Raw genomic sequence first — 19,836 nt, forward strand, 5'->3', positions numbered from 1 at the left:
TGAAACATGTGTAGTATTCAGTCAACTAAGTTTCTTTTTATTTTACTATGAGAATTGTTTGAGACAACTAAAAACTGAATATGAAAAGAGGATACTTTGACTTAGGAGAGGGAAAAATAGTTAAAATTCCTGACATCAACTTTTCTTGTCCCACTAAAAGCAAACTGGACTTCTATTGCCATCTTTCAAAAATAGCTGAATTTTTAGGATACAGATTAGTCAGAGTCACGGTTTATATTTAAGTTTCTTTGTTTTGTAAATGTTCTTATAAATGTTTTTATAGTAAATAAAATGTGCGTTGTATGTATACCAGTACACCCATTTTGCACAGAGTGAGACCAGAGCCTTGGACATTCTCCTCTATGGGGAGGGGGGTGAGGGAAGGACCTGAAACCAAGTACGTGATTCAATCCTGCCTGTGCCTGGGTCCCCACAGCACAGAGTTCACCTCTCCTCCTCCTACCTACTTGCTTATCTGGCTGCTTGAACATCTTTTTCCAAAAAATATGCTCCACGGTGAGAACTTGATTTCTTGTCTCAACTCTGAGATGCCCTGGAGATCCATGTTGTCTTTTGGCCTCATTTTCAGAATTTTCACAAACAAAGTCACCACTTTGATGTTGTTTACTTAACTGTGCATCTCCAAAACCTATTTGGTCATGGAAACTTCCCTTTCCTTGCCACTGTTAATACCCCACAAGGGCAGTTTTGAAAATGCTTTATTGGAGCATCCTTGGAGTTCCTTAATGAGTAACTACCCCCCAGGGGACCTCCAGAGCTTTTCCTGACAAAGGGCAGGTCTCAGTCCTGGTAGTCATGGCCAGGTGGTGGGGAACCGTAATGGCCATTTAACATTTATGTGTATGTAAAGCCACGTTTATATTTTGTTGCCCAACATGAGGAAATCAGTTATGTCTATGAATGGGGAGTGCCCTTTTCCCTGTGGTTTCACGGTGGGAAAAAAAATCTACTTGTTCATGATGCCTATTTGTCATGTGGTCCAGGAGGACCAGTTTCAACACCAACACAGTCTGGGGACAGGAAGCCCCCATCTGGTATCATCTGCTGTCACCCCAGAACCTTCTAGAAAGAAGTTCTGGCTGTCGTCAGCACCTGCAGATACGAAGCAACACAGTTGATGAAAGTTGCCTTATAGATAAACCCAGTAAGGCAAATTCTGTGCATGAACACTGAGTTAAGACGCAGTTCTGTTATGTCCCTAATGTGGATTTCATACAGAAGAGAAATAGCAGAAGACAGTGTATAAACAGAGGAGGGGGGAAGCCATATGAGCCCTTTTCTCCCAATTATTATGAGTTCAAGGCTCACTTAGATTTTTGCCATCTAATACTGCAGCCACCAACCCCATGTGGCTATTTACTTTTAAGTTCTAATTAACTAAACATAAGTAAATTAAGAATTCAGTTTGCTGCACTAGCTACATTTCAATTGTTCAGTACTCACCTGTCACAAGTGGCCACTGTGTTAGACAGTATCTCCACGGCTCCAGAGACTCTAGCAAAGGGCGATCAGGACTATTGAATTGGGCCGACTTTGAACACAGTCCTGAATGACAAAGGCCTTGACCACTTGTGCCTGTCTACTGTAGAAATGCACAGCTATTTCCTGTAAATGGCCAGTTCACATGCAAACATGCAGAATAGAGGCCATTCTCAAACCTTCCTGGATGACCACATCTGTTGTGCAGAGAGATCCCCAGGGCACACACCCCCGCGTTCTATTCCTCTACCAAAAATAGCAGCCGGATCCTCCGTGAGGCTCATCTGAGTTATTTTCTATTTGCAATGTAGCAGTTCTTGCAATTTATTGAACTTGCTCCCTTTCCTCCGCTGATTGACACCACTGCAGAAGGCAGGGGAGATAAGCAGAGTTCAAACCAAGAAGGGTTTGCAAATAGGACATTGCTAGAAATCTTTGCTAGGACCAAATTCAGAGACACCAAATCGTGATTTACATGGCACCTGCTACAAATACCTTTTTGCTATTGCTCCGAAAGAGAAAAAAAAAATACACACGTGCACACACACGCCGCTTCTTCCGCTCAGAGCTTTCAGCCAGTTCCAGAGCTTTCAGCCTTCTCCCCGCAATCACCATTCCTTCCCTCCCTACCGCGTTCAGTTTAATATGCACATCTGTATCGTCCAGTGAGCATCATGAAAGAAAAACATAGATAAGCAGAATGAAAGGATTGTTCTAGCAACCTGGTCCTTAGTCTCTCCTTTGTCCGTCATTCTGTTTCTTGAACTCAGGGCTAGTATGACAACTGCTTTGGTTTTATGACTTCTCACTCAGCACATTTAATGAGTTTCCCCTTCCTAATTGGAGAACCTGGTATTCAGAACACCAAGGGGTACCTGGCTAAGGCCTCTTTTTTAAATTTCCTTCCACATTGTTTTTCAAGGGAGGCTTAAAAATAAAAAACCTAGCTCCAAATTATTAGTGGTTATGTCTGAGGATGTTTTGGATGTGTCTCCTCCAACAGTGCTCTAAAGAACGAATTTCTATAAGGCTAAAGTAGCACTTTTGAATTGCTGTGCAACTCATAGCAGATTAACTCTGAACATTAGCCAAGCCTGGAAGAAGGGAGAAATAAAATATTGAAACCCTTTACCTGTCTTCCCAGGTACAATAGGCCAGATGCAACTCATGATTTTGCTGTTAGGGACTTTTTGACGCACAATTCTGTATTGAGTTGCCCCTTTATGGCGATGGTGAGAATCCTTCCTTCAGAGGATTATGGGACTGTGTATTCTAATTAGGACATGAATGGTCCTTGTGTTATCAGTGGAACCTGGATCCTGTTTGTTAATTGTGCTGAGATCATTCCACAGTGGTTGATGTATCGCTGTGGTCTGTTGAGCAAGGAGCTCTGTCATTTTCACAGTTTGATAATCAATGCTCCGCTGAACACAATTTCTTTTGAACATGCCCATTTGCTCATCCTCTCTGCTTAATTGAACAGTTGCAATTACTGGTACATACAACTAAATGTTAATTATTTTTGTTGCAGATTTTTTCTCACTTAATGATTTCATTTATGCATTAAAAGATTTTATTGTATCTTCCAACACCAAACAAATTCCCCATCCGAACAAGTGTGGTACAGAGCAGGGCTTTATCTTTCGCCAAAAAGAATTTGTAAAGACATGCTCACCATTTGTTTTTGTAACAACGATGTGACATTTTTGAATGGTAAAGACGGTCTTTATCTATTACAGTAGGAGTTAAACGACTGCATAGGTAACAGACCACTCATAAGCTTTCAATCAAAGGGTTATCTGATATTTTAAACACATATGAAAGTGAGACAGGACAACATTAACTTGATTTTTGTCACATTTTATAAGGAAATGGTTAAGGATCACGACAAGAAAAGTTACATTAATCCCTGATAAATAAAGCACGATCAATTTTGAAAATCTGGAAAGTTCAGCAAAGTATAAAAAGTGTTTAAATAATCTCCCCACCCCCATGATGAAATTAACATGCAGGTACATTTCCTTCCAAAAGGGTGTCTGGGTTCTCTCCTCTTGGGGTATGCTTTCCACCGCTAACCTTTAACATCCAGCTGGGGTTGGTACCCCACCCCTTCTTTCTGCAGTGTGTTTTGTTCTTGGACTTTGATACTAAGCTTTCATTAACCTTTGCTTTAGACTAGTAGACTGGGGTAACCGCTGCTGTGGTGTGGTCTGGCCACTGGGTGTCCCTGGGTGGACCGTGCCGCAGTCCTAATCAAGTCTCTCCTTGCGTTTCAGGGTGGTTACGCTGCATACCGCTACGCCCAGCCTACCCCTGCCACTGCCGCCGCCTACAGTGACAGGTAAGGGTCTTCCTTCTCCTGCTTGACAACTACTTGGAAATTAACTCAGTTGGTGGGAAAAGAGGTTCTCGTCCGGTCTTTCTGGAAATGCATGAATGCTGGGGAGGCAGCACCCAAACAGTGAGGTCCCACGGTGAAGGGGACATAGACAGGGCAGACACTTAAGCCCAGTTCCTTCTACACGGCTTCCCCTCTCTGCTCAGACACAAAATATGTCTTGTCCCCATATCACTGTCTTTCAGATCTCTCTATTCCTCTGACAACACACCTTATACACACACACACTCACACACACAACCCCTATACAAACTTCTCAGGGTCTTTTATGTAAGACCATGGCTTTGTCTCACTCGCAGGAAGACAAACAGAGAATGAGCCTGCAGAGTCCCCTCAATTTCCAGCACCCTCTTTCCCTTTTTACAACTTTTGAGACTTAGGAAAGCATTTGTTCCATTGCATCTTTAAATTCAAAGGAAAGGAAATGGGGAGTATACCTGGTGTTCGTAAGGAGACTCACTCTTTTTGGCAATACCCGAGTGCCCAATGCTACCAACAGAAGTCAGCCTGTATTTGTAACGCACACCACATGCTTAGACTGGCAGTGTCAGGGCAGAAGTGTGTTGGAGAAAGGTGGAAGTGGGAATCGATGGGTGGGATGAGGGTGTGGGGGTGCTCCACGACCCAGGCTTAACAGATGAGTTGGCTCCTGAAACAGCAAGTCCTAGTTATTTTTGTATAGTTGCCTTGAGAAAAAAAAAAGAAAGAAAGAAAGAAAAGTGTCTGTTTCCAGATTGAATGCAACTCCTTGGCTCTGTTTTCTGAGGACATAAATGTGAATGTTCAGTGCTCTGCATGCAAAAATGTCATTGAGGGTGCTTATTTTTGACAATGATCCCTTTAATTTGAAAATATGTTTCACAAATAAAACAATAATGATAACAATTTGCATGTGTGGCTGAGGCATGCTGGGTCAGACAGGTAAGCAGGCGTTGGATTTGACTTTTGAATGGGAAGTGTCAGCCAAGCCGCCGGTCCCACTCCCTGGCCTGTTGTGGTCTAGCTCCCCGCTGAGTTTGCTGTGGTGTGCTTTTCTCTGCACTTCCATTTCATTTCTCACAAGGTGTGTTGTGAGCTCATGGTAGCTACAGAATTCTTCTGCAATAAGATAAAGCAAAATAAATCCCTAAGCCCCCAAAGCTTGCACTTTGAAAACCCCTATGCATACACTTGTAACAAGTGGCTCTGGCAAGAAAGAGTTGAGATCTACTGTCTGGTTATATGCAGGTATTTAATTATTATTTATAAACAGCCATAATAAGTTCTCGAGGCTGTAGGAGGCCTTCAAAGAAATCTAAAACAATTAGATACAGTTCTACATACATAAATGATCCAGTGACCCAGTCATCAGTTGCCAAGATGCAAAACATGTCTCAGGGAGGCTGTTATCTTCAGTACACTTTGATACTGGATCAGGAAAATAAACAGGGTCAATAAGGCTAATAAAAATGATGGCAATCTTGAAATGCTTAAGATCACTCTATAAATGAAAAGGCTTAATGTTATTAAATTCTGCACACTGATGATTCACACAGTATTAATTGTTATGTAGTTCAGCTACAACCCTTAATTATTTTCATGAAAATATCTCTAGATGCTAAATTCTCAAACACCCACTTCGTATATAATTATAATCGTAGTAACTTTAGTCTGCTGTATAATTATGAGAGTCTTGAACGGATTTATTTCTTTGAATATTTATCTTGCTTTTCAGTATAAGTGCATCTATCCCCAAGTTGAAAAAAGGTTAATTACAAAGATATAATTTAAATTGCCTTCTTCAATAAGACTGATCTAGACACTTAAAAAAAAATAAACAATGTTTAATACTCTTCTTAGATATAATTACTTGAGAATCTGGCCATCTCTGCTTGCATGAACGTAAAAATTAAGTTAAAATTTTTGTGTTTCGGAGCACCATATGTGCAAATATATGTATAAAATCTGTTATGTCAATATTATTGAGGTTTTTCATTGGCAACACGTCCCACTGAAAGATTGTCCTCATTTTTGGATTGTTAAATCTTTAATAACTATGCTATTTCCACTTCAGTGTAATAGTTTCAGTTGAAGAAACCAACTAACTATACTCTTGTCCACGTAATTGGCCTCTTGTTGTTCATTAGAGAAATTCGTACATTAGGTCTCTTCGGTTGCTGTGGAAATTGATTACCATCCCTATTTAACTTCATTATAAGCAAGACACTTGCTACATACAGAATTATCCATTGAGGTAAATTCCGTAATAGGTAAATTACCAGAAAACAGTCTTTAAAATGATGTTTTCAGTTTGATTTTTAAAGTGTCTCTATTAAATGGTGGCTCTTCCTTTCAGTCGTAATAAGCAGATAAAAAGAAGGAAGGCCTGTTTATACAAGAGACATATGTTTTGGGGGAAATGCAAAATTATCAGAGTATCGTTTGGATCTAGAAGAAAAATGCTAAGTGCCCAGAATTGATCTCAGCAATATCAATAGTCTAACAAATTATTTTTATGCCATCATGGCATAACGTCTGTAGTAATAGATTCTTAGTTCTTCTTCTCTAGAAGACAAGAAGGATGACAAAGAGAGAAAATTCTTAACAAAAACTTCTTCAGAATAGGATGTAAAATCAGCAAGGTTTGAGAATGTTTTGTTAATACTCACTGGCTGTCAATTTGATCAAAAGAGAAACTTCGACAAACTCTCCCCCCAACCATGAGATTTGCTCTTCAGACGTCTGGAAAGCAGAAGAAGCTTGATGTCCCCAGTTGTCAGAATTTTACCTTTTATCAGCACAAATTAAGCCTGCATCAAATTAAAGATTCCGAGACCTTTGCAAAGTACTGAACTCCGGTAACCTCAGAACTGTCCAGAAGGTCCTTAATGAGGACCTGGCAGCCTCCTGCCCATCCTCTTCTTGGTTAAATGATCACACACTGATTATCTCGGAGCAACCAGAGTCTCTGAATGTTGACATCCAGAATGATGACCATCTGGTGTGGGCAGAGATTCCCCCAAAAGAACAAGACCTGACTGGACTAGGTAATTTTAGAGTCTCGTTAACAAATGGAATGGGGATAGGTGAACATCTTTGCTTGGCATTTAGGAAACACTTGGTAAGCACTTGACCTCACCAGATCTCTAATCTCACATTGATTTATGGAAAGCTGACTGTCTAAACTCTGAAAGGAGATTGTTTTCTGAGCTTGAACCAATCAAAGCATGGCGGTGGGGTCTTTGGTCATGTGGTCATTGCATGCCACTGGTGTTGCTGGTGTGTCTGTGATACGTTCTGGATTGGACAGGTCCATCACATCGGCTTGATGAATGGCTTGCTTGAATTAAGCCTGGGGCAGGCTTTCCTTTATGGATTGGCTCTTGGTTTCTCTGTGTATTATGACTCTGGAATGGTTGTTGTTGCATCTTTCAGCGGCCAAACTGAGAGGTGGGGCGGGGGGAAGATTCCCTGTCCGATGAATTGTGCCACAAACGTTTGGGAAACTATGTATGACGTGTACACAGCTTTGATGAAAATGTTATCTCACCAAAAGACAGACATTTGTCATGCTTGTCCTGCTTGCTAACTCTCTAACATTTCCGATGCCCAGTGCATGAAAACGTCCCTCCACATTAGGGCAAAAAGTAGCTAGGTATGCACCAGCTGGAGAAGAAAGCAACTCGGAGTATTTCACTCTGGAATGTCATCCTAATCTGATGGCACTGATAGTTACACAGGGCCATCGCTCCTGTCACATCAAATATGCATTTCCTTTAAAGATCCCCAAATACCAAGGAGCTTTTGACATTTAAGTCTAGCACCAGGCCACACAGGTGTCTCTAGACTCAGCAAAAGAGGCCACAAGTGGTAGAATTGTGTTTGATTTAATTTACACCTTGTTTGTTTGTTGAGGTCTCAACAAACATGGTACCACATGAAATTGCTATTTTTGTGTGACAAAAATGGTGGACTCTGGGCACTTCCATATAACTCAACTGAATAGAAACCCAAATAAAATGCCATAATATTGTCTTGATCTCTGTACATGTACAAGCGTGTAAACACACACACACCTCCATCACACCTGTGCCTTAGGGTCTCACTAAGGATTCACAGGGACATTGTGGTAAATCTTCAAATGAGGAGGCCAGGGTTTATTAATTTCAAATAATCACAAGCCACATGCTAGTATCACTTAAATCTGATATTCAGAACCTATGAATAAAAGGCTCTATTTCATAGATAGATTTGTATTTCTTAGAACTTAATAGGGATGATTAAGCATATCTTTGGATTCATATAGAGTATATTCTACTCATTTAAAATTAGATAGGTGATAGAGGTAGACAAATGTGTACAAATACAAACAGACCTACATAGATGGGTGGATGGATGGATGAATGGATGGATGGCAAGAGAGAGAGCTGGGTGGGTCAGTGAGTGGGAAGGAAGGAGAAAGAGAGGAAGGAAGGAAAGAACAAATGAACAAACAGAACCATCCTCCTCTCTCTCCTATGTAATCGTGAAGCGAACTACAGGAAGTAGAACTAAGTCCTTCCGCACAACCTTAGCTCAAGCTGAACTGAAAAGCAAGGGGATTGGCGTGGATTTCCTTAGCGCAGGTTGCTCCCCATCTATGTTACGGCCTTTTAAAACACTTACTGGGCACAGATTCAACAATAGAGAAATGCTGTCATTAAGAGAGGCAAAACACTACTTTTAAAATGATATAATTTATTTGGAGTCCTTATCCAATGATATATGCTAGAAATTAAGGGGTTGTGAGCCTATAAGCATCCTGAGTGAGAAATTTAATTTACCTTTTAAGGGTCTTTTATTTTTGTAGAAAGGTTTGATTTTTTTTTTTTTTTTTGTAATGTACTTTACAGACTTAATGATCTATTTATTTATTTATTTTGGATGATGTGGAAGCCTTTAATGAGGATACACAGTGCTAAGGAGACACAGGAGGGGGCTGAATTTCTTCCTCTGTTCCTTCTACCTGAGCCAGTCTGGTAAGGTGGCAACTATTTCTGCCCCAGAAGCTGTAGTGAGCCTTTGCACCTACTCCGAGTGATGTGTGTGAGGAGAGATGGTCCAGATCTAGGGCTTGGCTTAAAGCAGTATCTCCCAAGGCAAGCTGGCAACCACTTTTGATGACACAATTACTGGTTTATCTAGATAGGAGAAGAACCCGGGTGAAGTCATGTGCTTGTCAGCTTTCTTTCCTAGGAAGCAGGCAGGCCGTGACCATTCTTCCCCCTCACATGCTGTTAAAGGGAGATTCTGTTTATAAAATTACAGCAACAGCAAAGGGTAGTTTTGTTCTGTTTTTTTGTTTTCTCCTTTTATAATCGATTTTTCTTTTAACATTCTTACTTGGCAAAGTGAACCTTGTCAACCTTATGCTGGACTCCCTATCACGTTGCATGTACATTTTCAATGTTTTTGGAGAAAGCTACTGTTGGAAGAATGTTGTAGTGAGTGGATGGTAAAACCTCGTGATGCCAAGGATGGTATTTTCAAAATCAGCAAAGACCTGAAGGTAGAGTTTACATGGGGGTTCAGAGGAGATGAAAGACCAGCCCATGGCATCTCCCCGATTGAGATCAGGATCTGGGTACAGGAAAAGTCATTCTGGAGTTAGATTCTAAAATGTTGAGTTAAAACCTGTCAAGGAGCTGGAATCATTTCTCTAGGTTTTTTGTTTTTTTTTTTTTTTCATTTATTTGTTTGTTTTGGTGGTGCTTTGTTGAAGTTTCAGCGCTTAGATTTTTTTTTAATTTCTTGTCATTTTCACTCATCTTCATGATCTCTACTGAGTTCCTCAGTTTAAAAAAAGATGATCTGTCAAATTGTAACAAGAATGTAGCAGAAATGAGTCACTATTGTCTTTATTCATGTCCTTCGGGGCCCCAGGGTCTACAAAAGGATGTCCAGGGGTTTTTTTTTTATTATTATTATTACTAAATCATAGCTGTGTACATTAATGTGATCATGGGGCACCATACACTGGTTTTATAGACCGTTTGACACATTTTCATCACACTGGTTAACATAGCCTTCCTGGCATTTTCTTAGTTATTGTGTTAAGACATTTACATTCTACATTTACTAAGTTTCACATGTACCCTTGTAAGATGCACCGCAGGTGTAATCCCACCAATCACCCTCCCTCCGTCCCCCTCAGCCCTCCCTCCCCTCCCTTTCCCCCTTCCCCCTAGATGTCCAGGTTTTTATTAGAACTCCAAGTCAAACATCTGTGTGTGCATGTGTGTGTGTGGGGGGGTGTATACTCTTGTTTTTATTTATCCTTATTATTTTTTCTTAATCAAAGTTCACTTTCTTAACAGATTCATTTATTTTTTGGTGATCAGGCCCCACCTTGGGAAAAGAAAATACATCGTTCCAGACAGCTTTAGGGTAACTAGAAAGCATCTTGTATGCCTGTGAGATTCCCTTGACAAGGCACGTTGTGCCAGGCAAAAATACATTTCTTTAATAAAACTTCCATTATCTATGGGAGTCCTCCCTTGAAATTGTTCTGATTGGACATTTTCCAAAATAAAAAATTATGATAACTAAGGTAATTATATTTTGTTATAATCTCTGCAGATTGTCACTAATTTCATAGCTGCTTGATAGCAGCGCCCTTGTAATCTTTGAAACTTGGGATGCCGAGCTGTCAGCGCCAAGAAGTAGTATGGCTGTTACTGACAGACATGTTTCCTGAGCTGCTTCTGTTTTTTATTTTAGATATCTCTCACACACATGTACATGTTATACATGTTAGGAGAGAAATGGCTCAAGGTTTTATTTATTTATTTATTTATTTGCAGTTTTTGGCCAGGGCTGGGTTTGAACCCACCACCTCCGGTATATGGGGCCGACACCCTACTCCTTTGAGCCACAGGTGCCGCCCTGGCTCAAGTTTTTGTTCCAAGAACTTGTTGCCTTTGGCTCGTAATCCATAATGGCTTCTTAACAACTCTTATGCACTACTGCATGAATATGTAATTGAAGCAGTTTAAAAAAAGAACTAGTCCTGTAATACTCAACAGACTGGACCAACAAGGATTTGGGGAGATATTAAAGGAATTTCCAAACCCAACAAACCATAGCTGTCACAGCCACCTGGGTGGATGTTTTGCCAGTGACAAGACAAGTGTAACTACTCCTTTGGTCGTGTCATGGGCTAATTACACACTTAGCAGGCCGCAGGCCATTGAGTTGATAGGCCACAAAAAAGAAAATAAAGTCCATCTTTTAAGTAGAGCCAGAAGAACCCTTCAGCTGTGGAGAGTTTAGAGGCAGGTTGAGAAAGCCTCACGCTTTCCAGAGGTAGGTCTGTGGAGAACACACAGGCGAAGGTCTGTAATGAGCCACTGCCATTGCCAAAGGACTTCCCTCAGAGAAGGCAGGAATTAAGTTTAGTAGAAGAGGACGGACGTAAGATGGAATCTTAGCTCAGGAAGCATTGGTGTATGTAGCAGAAATAAAAATTAAAGCCCATTACCTCCTCGCCTTGGTTTTCCTGGTTTAGCAGGTTGGTTGGGTTTTATTATGGATGTGTTTATTTTTTCATTAGGAGGTATACCATGGATGCTATCTTTGGAGGTAAGGTGGGTTTCTAAAAGTGCCTAGTATTTCCTTTAAAGTCGGCAAGGGCTGACTTTATACCTATGAACGCAAGCTGAATGCTTTGCCAGAAGAACTGAATTCTATTTAAATATGACCTCAAATTATTCCATATCTGTGCGTAGTACACGCATGTGAACAGTCATTAGACAGAAATAAATGGCTTCTTCTGAATTTTTCCATGGTGTAAAGCACAACAATTGATCCCTCTGAAATTAGACCCTTCTCAAAACTGTAGTGCATTTTCGATTTAATTAACATGCAAAACATTCAGAGTAGGGACTATAATGAGGATGGGGGATAGGGTTTGTTGGGTGAGAGCTAGAGAGAATCTCCATAAGGAGAAAGTAGTCCATTTTGTCATTACTTCCCAGTTAATTCTTGCTGCATTATGACATGTGACTGTTAAAATAGGTTAATCAATTTCAGAGAGTTGAAATATAATCAAAGCCAAACATCCTTTCCTCTTAACAAATTATTTAGATTAAAATGTCTTGACCTAAAGATATATCCCACACGTCTGATAACCTTAATCAGATAACCTTAACCTTAATCTACTTTTTGCAGACCTGGAATTTCTTTAGAAGGAAAACTTATGATTCTAGCATCCTCTGAATTTTTTATTCCTTTCAAAGTTCTAATTTTGGAATTTAAAATTTTAGAATGGGGCGGCGCCTGTGGCTCAAAGGAGTAGGGCACCGGCCCCATATGCCGGTGGTGGTGGGTTCAAACCCAGCCCTGGCCAAAAACTGCAAAAAAAAATAAAAAAAAATTTAGAATGCATTAAAAGATAAAGAATTTGGGCGGCGCCTGTGGCTCGAAGGAGTAGAGCCCTAGCCCCATATACCTGTACTGGAGGTGGCAGATTCAAATCTGGCCCTGGCCAAAAACTGCAAAAAAAAAAAGATAAAGAACTTGTTTTCTTCACTATTTCTACATCTTTTGAGGGACTGTGGGCTGGGACTACTTCTACTAAATAGAATACAAGCCCAGGTCATGGCACTCGGGGCACTTTAAAAATTCATCCTGGAAGGCTGGGCACAGTGACACATGCCTGTAATCCTAACACTCCTGGAGGCTGAGGCAGGTGGATGGCTTGCACTCACGAGTTCAAGACCAGCCTGAGCAAGAGCAAGACCCCATCTCTACTAAAGATAGAGAAACTGAGGCAAGAAAATCACTGGAACCCAAGAACATGAGGTTGCTGTGAGCTATGATGCCAGGGCACTCTAGTAAGGGCGCCAAAGTGAGACTCTGCCTCAAAGAGAAAAAAATTCATCCTGGAAATACCAGCTTCACTGCATTCCCAGAATGATAGTTTCCATACTATTCCTTTTATTGTATTCAGTCTCTCCTGCAAACTTAAAAAGAATGAATAAAAGAGGTGATGACCTTATCCCCTTCTGAAACTTCAACATTTGAGTGGGTCATTTCAAAAGTCTTAAGACTCTTGCTGCGCAAAGTATGTTTTCCTGACCAACAACATTTGTTTCATCAGAAGCTCCCGAGAATGCAAAATCTCACACCCCATTCCCAGCCCTGATAAATAGGAACATGCACTTTGAAGTGAGATGCCCAGATTGATTTGGGCGAATTTCCAGAAGTGCTGTTTTAGAAGACAAGTTCCAGTTGTACTCCAGTCCACAATCAATAATAATGTCTTCATAGGCTTCTCCCTCCAGAAACTTTGCAGGATCTAAGAGAATCTGGTTTTGTACATTGCTGCTTTGTTACCATCCCCGGTCTACTCTCCTTTCTTCCGTGAGAAAGGAAGAGCTGTCCACGGTTGGACATGGCTCAAAATCAGTTCTGTTGTAACTTCTCCCCTCAACTGGCCCGGGGCCGTAATTCCTTCTTAATCCACCTCTCCTCCCCCTCCCAGGATCTCTGGTGGTGAGTGATTTCATGCTAATAATCTTGGTGTTGATTGCATAGTAGATTCATAACCCTGTGAAATGGACCCTGGGAAAGTCCCATCTGATTGATCTTACCTTTATGGAGAGCATAATACCAGTTAGAGTGAGAAACATAAAAGAAAGTGAACAGGATTAACGATGGAGGTGGTGCAGATATTAGGAACAAGTTGCTTGCTGACTGACAGATGGTTTAGAGTATGTGGTAGTATTTGTAAGCATAGAACATATATAGGGCAGTAGCAAGTAAATTCACTTAAATACGTTTAAAAGTACAAGGTCAGGGCGGCGCCTGTGGCTCAAAGGAGTAGGGTGCCGGCCCCATATGCTGGAGGTGGCAGGTTCAAGCCCAGCCCTGGCCAAAAACTGCAAAAAAAAAAAAAAAAGTGAAAGGTCATTTTTAGACAAGGCAGTTTCTAAGATCCACTCTAACACTAGCAATCTGGGCATCTTGCTCAACAGCCCAAGACTTACATGTGGCTGTGGCAGGATTTGGAAAACGATTTGATTTTTTTTAATACTGATTGTATGTACTCTTTGATTTACACATGCACTAGAAAACCATTCTATTGATGTGTAGACTATAATCATAGATTTAGATTTAGGCCAAGGTTTGAATGTCAGTAGAATTACTTACTCCGTGAGATAATTTAGGCAGACTCACTGAACTATTTGGTCTTCAACTGCCTCATCTATAGGGTGGGAATAATGAATGGTCACAGGTTGTTACGAGAAGTAACTGTTCAGGAACAGAATGCCCTTTGAACACAGCCTGGCAGCACTCAGGATATTAGCAGCAGTAATAATAGTAGCAATACCAGCATCGCTGAATGATGGGTGTATTTTTTTGTGTGTGCTCATGATTTAAAAAAAACAAAATGAAAAAAAAAAAGAATTACCCGTGGAAACAGGGTTTATGACTTAGAATACATTTTGAGTAAATAATTTTGGGTTTGTTTTTAAATCTTGAAATATAAAAATAGGTTGGGCAGGAGATGTGAGGAAGCACGAGGTCAAATAGTTTATTCTTATGTCTTATCCTTTTCCTTGGATACTGATTCTCCCTTCTGCCCATGGAGCATTGGAGGAGAAATGGCCATTCTCCCAGCATAAACCCGCCCCCAAATTGCCGCTGCTTTGGCTTTTTGTAAAAACAGTTGCCTGTCCTCTTCCTGGACTCTTTGTAGTGTCTACACTGACAAGCAAACAAACAAAAAATGCCATGTTTTTCTCCCATAAAGTGACTTCACATTCATTGTCTCAACCTGCTCAGAAGGGCATGCAATCTTTTATACCCATTTTCCAAATGAGGAAACTGAGGACCAGAAAAGGGAAATGACTTTCCTACTGGAATGCAGCTTGCTCAAGGCAGGGCCTGGTTTGCAGATTCACCCTTAGTTCTCTTTTGCCTGAGGATACAAAAGAAATATAATGGGAAGTGAGAAGAACAGGAAAGACAAAAGCAAACTGTTCTTAAGGTCTCTGGGTAGTGGAGAGGCACTTGGATTTGAATTTCCAAAACTCAGAGCTTTTTTTGTAGAATATTCAAATTGGGGACAGATTCACAGCCCTTGTCTTTTTTTTCCATTTAAGTTTTTTTTTTTTTTCTCCTTGATGTATGGGACATTAGCAATAGGAACTGTGTCTAAATGTTTTTAAGTGTATTTTAATGTATTTCCCACTTTTTTTTTCAAAAGAAGGATCAATATAGGTCTTTGTAGAGCTGTGGTTCTCAACCTTCCTAATGCCCCGACTCTTTGATACAGTTCCTGTGGGTCGCAACCCACAGGTTGAGAACCGCTGTTGTAAAGCATTCTGTAGCCAATCTATTTGGTTATTTGCTTACATCTTTTATATCCTTTCTCATTCTACAATTGCCATGGCCTGTTGAACTACCTATGATACAATGCTAAAATACGAATAAAAATAACAGGGCACGGGGAAAAAAATGAATCTAAATGGGCTTTGTACCATTTTGGAAGAGTCTTAGTACTGTATGTAGGAAGGGGGCAAAATACTGATTACCAGCAGGTCCCCCTTTCTAGGTGATAAAACTGACATATAAATTAGTTTATGGGCTTCCAGGACACTCAGCCCAATACACATACTCTACAGTGCTTTAGGGCCACGAGCGCAGCGTCCGGTCCCCCCGGCTTAGCACCGAGCTACATGCCATCTACCAGTCCCTAATATACAGCGAACTCCTCATTTACTGTCTGAGGGTTGAATGAATAACGTAAGTAACTATTAAGTAAAGTCAGCAGCAAGAATTTTAATAGGAGCATCTTATCTCTGCGTGTTATGATTAATTTTCAGAAAACACTCTGCTGAATTCCATGTGGCATTGCCAGCAACTTTTTAAGAAAAGTAACAAGAGTAACCTGATTATTACAGATTTCCACCTTGATTTTACACATAGAAAAGAAGCAGCCCGATAAAGCATAGGTATAAAGTAATTATTGATTATCCATTATCTAATTACTATGCTATGATTATCAATAATGAAAACATTAATAATGACATGTATAAACTATTATCATCAAATTAGTGTGATTTAGTTTCAACCCGGGAGACACAAGTCTCTACTTCCTGCAGAGACGGGACACATATGTTCCGATGTTCTGAGGACTGGTACACCAAGATTTGAGTTCTCAATGCTGACTGACAGGGTACAGTTAATCACCTGAGGGTTTCTCCCAGGTATGCCTGTCCATGGAAATCACTCTGAAAGATTCTGACTTAAATGGTTGCTCAATGGATCTTGTCCTTGGTATTTTATTTTTTTAAAGTCCTAGCTGAGTTTGGGCTGCCTTGGAATCTACAGGGAACATGCATTTGATTCTGTCTTGGGACATATTGGCTACCATCCACCAGGCCAGAAGACTAGCTTCTTGCCCTGTAGAGATTTTCTAATAGATGTCCTTGGAGAGGTTTAAATACATATCTGTATATGTGTGTGTGTGTGTGTGTGTGTGTGAGGGGCGGGGCAGTGGTTCAGTATTCATAGATTTAGATGCAAAAAGAATCTTGCTGTGAATCCTATCAATCCTGAGTTTTCTTTAACAATAGCAAAATAACAGAAATAAGAGGCCAAAGAATGGTAAGTGACCAGAAGCTTTAACAATGAAATTTAAAATATACATATTTTTCTTTTTTAGACAGAGTTTCACTCTGTTGCCCTGGGTGAGTGAGCTATGGCACAATAGTTCACAGCAACCTCTAGATCTTGGGCTCAAGCAATCCTCTTGCCTCAATTTTTCATTTTTAGTAGAGACAGGGTCTCACTCTTGCTCAGGCTGGTCTCAAACTCTTGAGCTTAAGCAATCCACCCACCTCAGCCTCCCGGAGTGCTAGGATTACAGGCATGAGCCACTGTGTCCGGCCAACAAGTATTATTTTCAATGCAGGGAACTTCTGGCCTTCTGGCCTCCACCTGACTATACCAGAAGTTCACTCCGTGAGTTGATAGCTAGTTTCGCATATTCCATCCAGTAATACTGGCTGGCTACTACTTTTAATTGATTCTTAGAATTCAGCCATGGGTAAATTTTTAAAAGAAATAAGATTGCAAAGAGATGAGATTTAGCCTAAGGGAAAAAAGTGGAAGGTGAGGATGTTCTGTAGTACTCTACAGAACTAATTGCAGTGCACCAGCAGCTAAGGCAGAGTCTAGGTGGTTGGTCTGTGATAACCATCTTCAAAGATGAGGAACTCTGGTGATAAAGGAGTAAAAATGAAGACCATAGCATATGCCACTTCATCATCTCCAGTTAAAGTAGAACATGATTCTCTCCAGCCTCAATCACATCATACTCAAAGACTAATTAGAAGACTCTATTATTTTTTCTCAGAGGATCTGAAGATTCAGAGCAATGTTAAGACCTACCTCCTTAGAGACATCACACCCATTGCTGATTGAATATCCTGTATCTGAATTGCCCCTAGGGAGAACCTTCCAGAATAAGAGGCAGGTTCTTGAGCAAATAGTATTCAGATTTCACCTCAACCACTTGGCCGCTTGCCCACTTTATACCACATTTTTATGCCTCAGTTTTCTCCTTTACACAGAGAAGAGATTGCTTTGCAACAACAACAAAAATAAAAATAAATAAAATAAAATAAACTTAATTTAAAAAAAAAAAAATGAACGCATACTTAGGCCTAACACTCAGCAATTTCCAGGGATAGATAAGGGCTCGTGAGGTAGTAAATCACCCTTGCAGTTAACATTCCTAGGAGTGAGGACATGGTCGCCTTCTCCATTGTACTTGATCAATGACCATTTATTTATTTTTTATAAATTAGTAATTCTTCTCCTACAGAGCCTTCCCAAGTAAAACAGTCTTCCTGGAATAAGGAATATTTGTAATGAAAATGGAAATGAACTTGCAGATTTGTCAACAACATTTCCCAAACTTCTTCATGGTAACAAGTACCTGGAGTCCTGATTCCCTTAGAGGGCCACCTGCTGCCTAGAACAGAGTGAGACTAGTAACCCCTCAGTAGCCAGGCCTGAGTTTTTGCTAAACATATAAATGAGCACACCTCTCTCCTGGAAAATTCTGATTCAGGTGATCAGGGTAAAAACCCAGGAACGTGTTTTTAAAGAGTATTCTAGATGATCAGATACTAACTAAAGTCTTAGGGAAAAAAAAAAAGTATTCTAGGTGATGCTTCAGAGAAGTTTTAGAAAATTTGGAGTAGAAGGAAAGGTAGAAAATAGGAGTTTATGATGAAAGAATTGACAGAGATAGAATTAGATGCAAATATAAAACCAGGGTATGGTGCCCCATGATTGCATTAATGTAAACAGCTATGATTTAATAATAATAATACTAAAGAATTAGATGCTGACTCAGAAGGAAAAATGGAAAAACCTATGCAAAGATGATCTTTAGTAAATCCTTAGGAAATGGTAAAATAAGAGGAAGGGGTGATGAATCAAATGCAGAGTATGATTTGAACGCCTCCGCAGACCAGCTTCTCTTTCAGAATGAGTTTTAAAATCCTTTCTCCTAGAGTTTTAAAGTCAGCTTCTAGAAACTGGAAGTAACCTTTTCCGGACACAGTATCAAGGTCCTGTGGTTGTGAAATCCAAGTAGCTTGGGCTGCGGAGGCCAAATGGAAGTTACAGACAGAAGCAAAAGTTGCAAGAAATTTGGTGGTTCAACTCCCTCCCCACTCTGTATTTGTGGCATTCTGGCTGTGGCCATTTTCTAAAACTACCTCTTCCCAGATCCCACCCTGCTCCATTAGCGCAGAAACCACAGGAATGAGGCCCTCTCATGACGCTCTTTCAGGCTCTCTCTGTGAAGGTTAGGAGAGGCCAAGGTGGGAAGCATTCAAGTAGACACACATTCTCAGGCTTAGAACATTAGCAGGTTAGAATCACCTGGAAATCTTTAACAACTAGCAATGGCAGGGACCTACTTATAGAGGTTTCTATTTAATTCATTGGCTTTAAGTGTAGCCCAGTCACCAGAAATTTTAGAAGTGCACCAAATGGTCTCAATGTGCATCCAAGGTTGATAACTACTCAGGCAGACTTTATCATCATCAAACACGCAACAAACCAGCCTGCTGAAAGTCAGGTGCATTGTGAAGTTCAGTCCTTGGGTCTGTGAGACAGTAAGCTGGAGTTGACATAAAAAAACAGACCCTGGTACCAGCCTTCTATTTCTTCCTTGGAGATGGCCCCGCTGTGCAGAGCACACCTGAACTGCTCTGATTATTTCATTTTTCCTAAATTTATTAGGGACTAGCAGACCTCTCAGCTATATCGTTAATCCCTTTGATCTATCTCTTTCTGGGCATTTGGGATAAATGACTTCCTAGAGTGATCCTAGATGATCCATTTGTGAGCCCTCGAAGTAATCTGTATTAAAGTTCAAGGTTGGAGAAACAGAACCATCCACAAAAATGGCATGGCTTAGTTGATATAGACACCAACATGAAATCTGTGCCTCAAAGACCCCTAACCAAAGATGTGAACCACCTGGAACAGTCTCTGAGTTAGCAGGCATGTCATTAATTATAAAAGCATAGTTCAGAGGGAGGGGTGATCACACAGGTTGAATTCATGAAATTAATGAACTCTATAGAAAGGCCCTTTTCTGACTCAATGGTGACCTTTCTGGGATGTGATGGGGTTATTTATGTGGATTACAAAAATGAAACAAAATAGTACAGAATTATTACATCCAAACAGCTACCAGTTTCTTTACTCCCATAGCTCAGTGGGTAGGGCACCAGCCACATACACCAAGGCAGGTGGGTTCAAATGTGGCTGGAGCCTGCTAAACAACAATGACAACTGCAACAACAACAAAAAAAGCTGAGCATTGTGGCAGGCACCTCCCAGCCACTTGGGAGGCTGAGGCAAGAGAATCTCTTAAACCCAAGAGT

At 40.5% G+C, this 19,836-nt stretch overlaps 1 protein-coding gene across 25 annotated transcripts in view; it reads left to right on the forward strand.

Annotated features, from left to right (window-relative positions):
* The window catches only part of RBFOX1 (RNA binding fox-1 homolog 1), a 2,283,260-nt gene that overhangs the window by 2,235,615 nt on the left and 27,809 nt on the right, over positions 1-19,836 (forward strand). For all 25 annotated transcript variants that reach the window (XR_008373346.1, XR_008373347.1, XM_053556410.1 and 22 more), the window contains one exon: positions 3,777-3,841. Coding sequence is in view for 23 of the 25 variants with exons in the window: in XM_053556410.1 (XP_053412385.1) it covers positions 3,777-3,841 (65 nt within the window). In the remaining 2 variants the exon portion in view is untranslated. The remainder of the gene's footprint in view (positions 1-3,776; positions 3,842-19,836) is intronic.

The sequence above is a fragment of the Nycticebus coucang genome, chromosome 12 (assembly GCF_027406575.1).
Source record: "Nycticebus coucang isolate mNycCou1 chromosome 12, mNycCou1.pri, whole genome shotgun sequence".
NCBI lineage: Eukaryota > Metazoa > Chordata > Mammalia > Primates > Lorisidae > Nycticebus > Nycticebus coucang.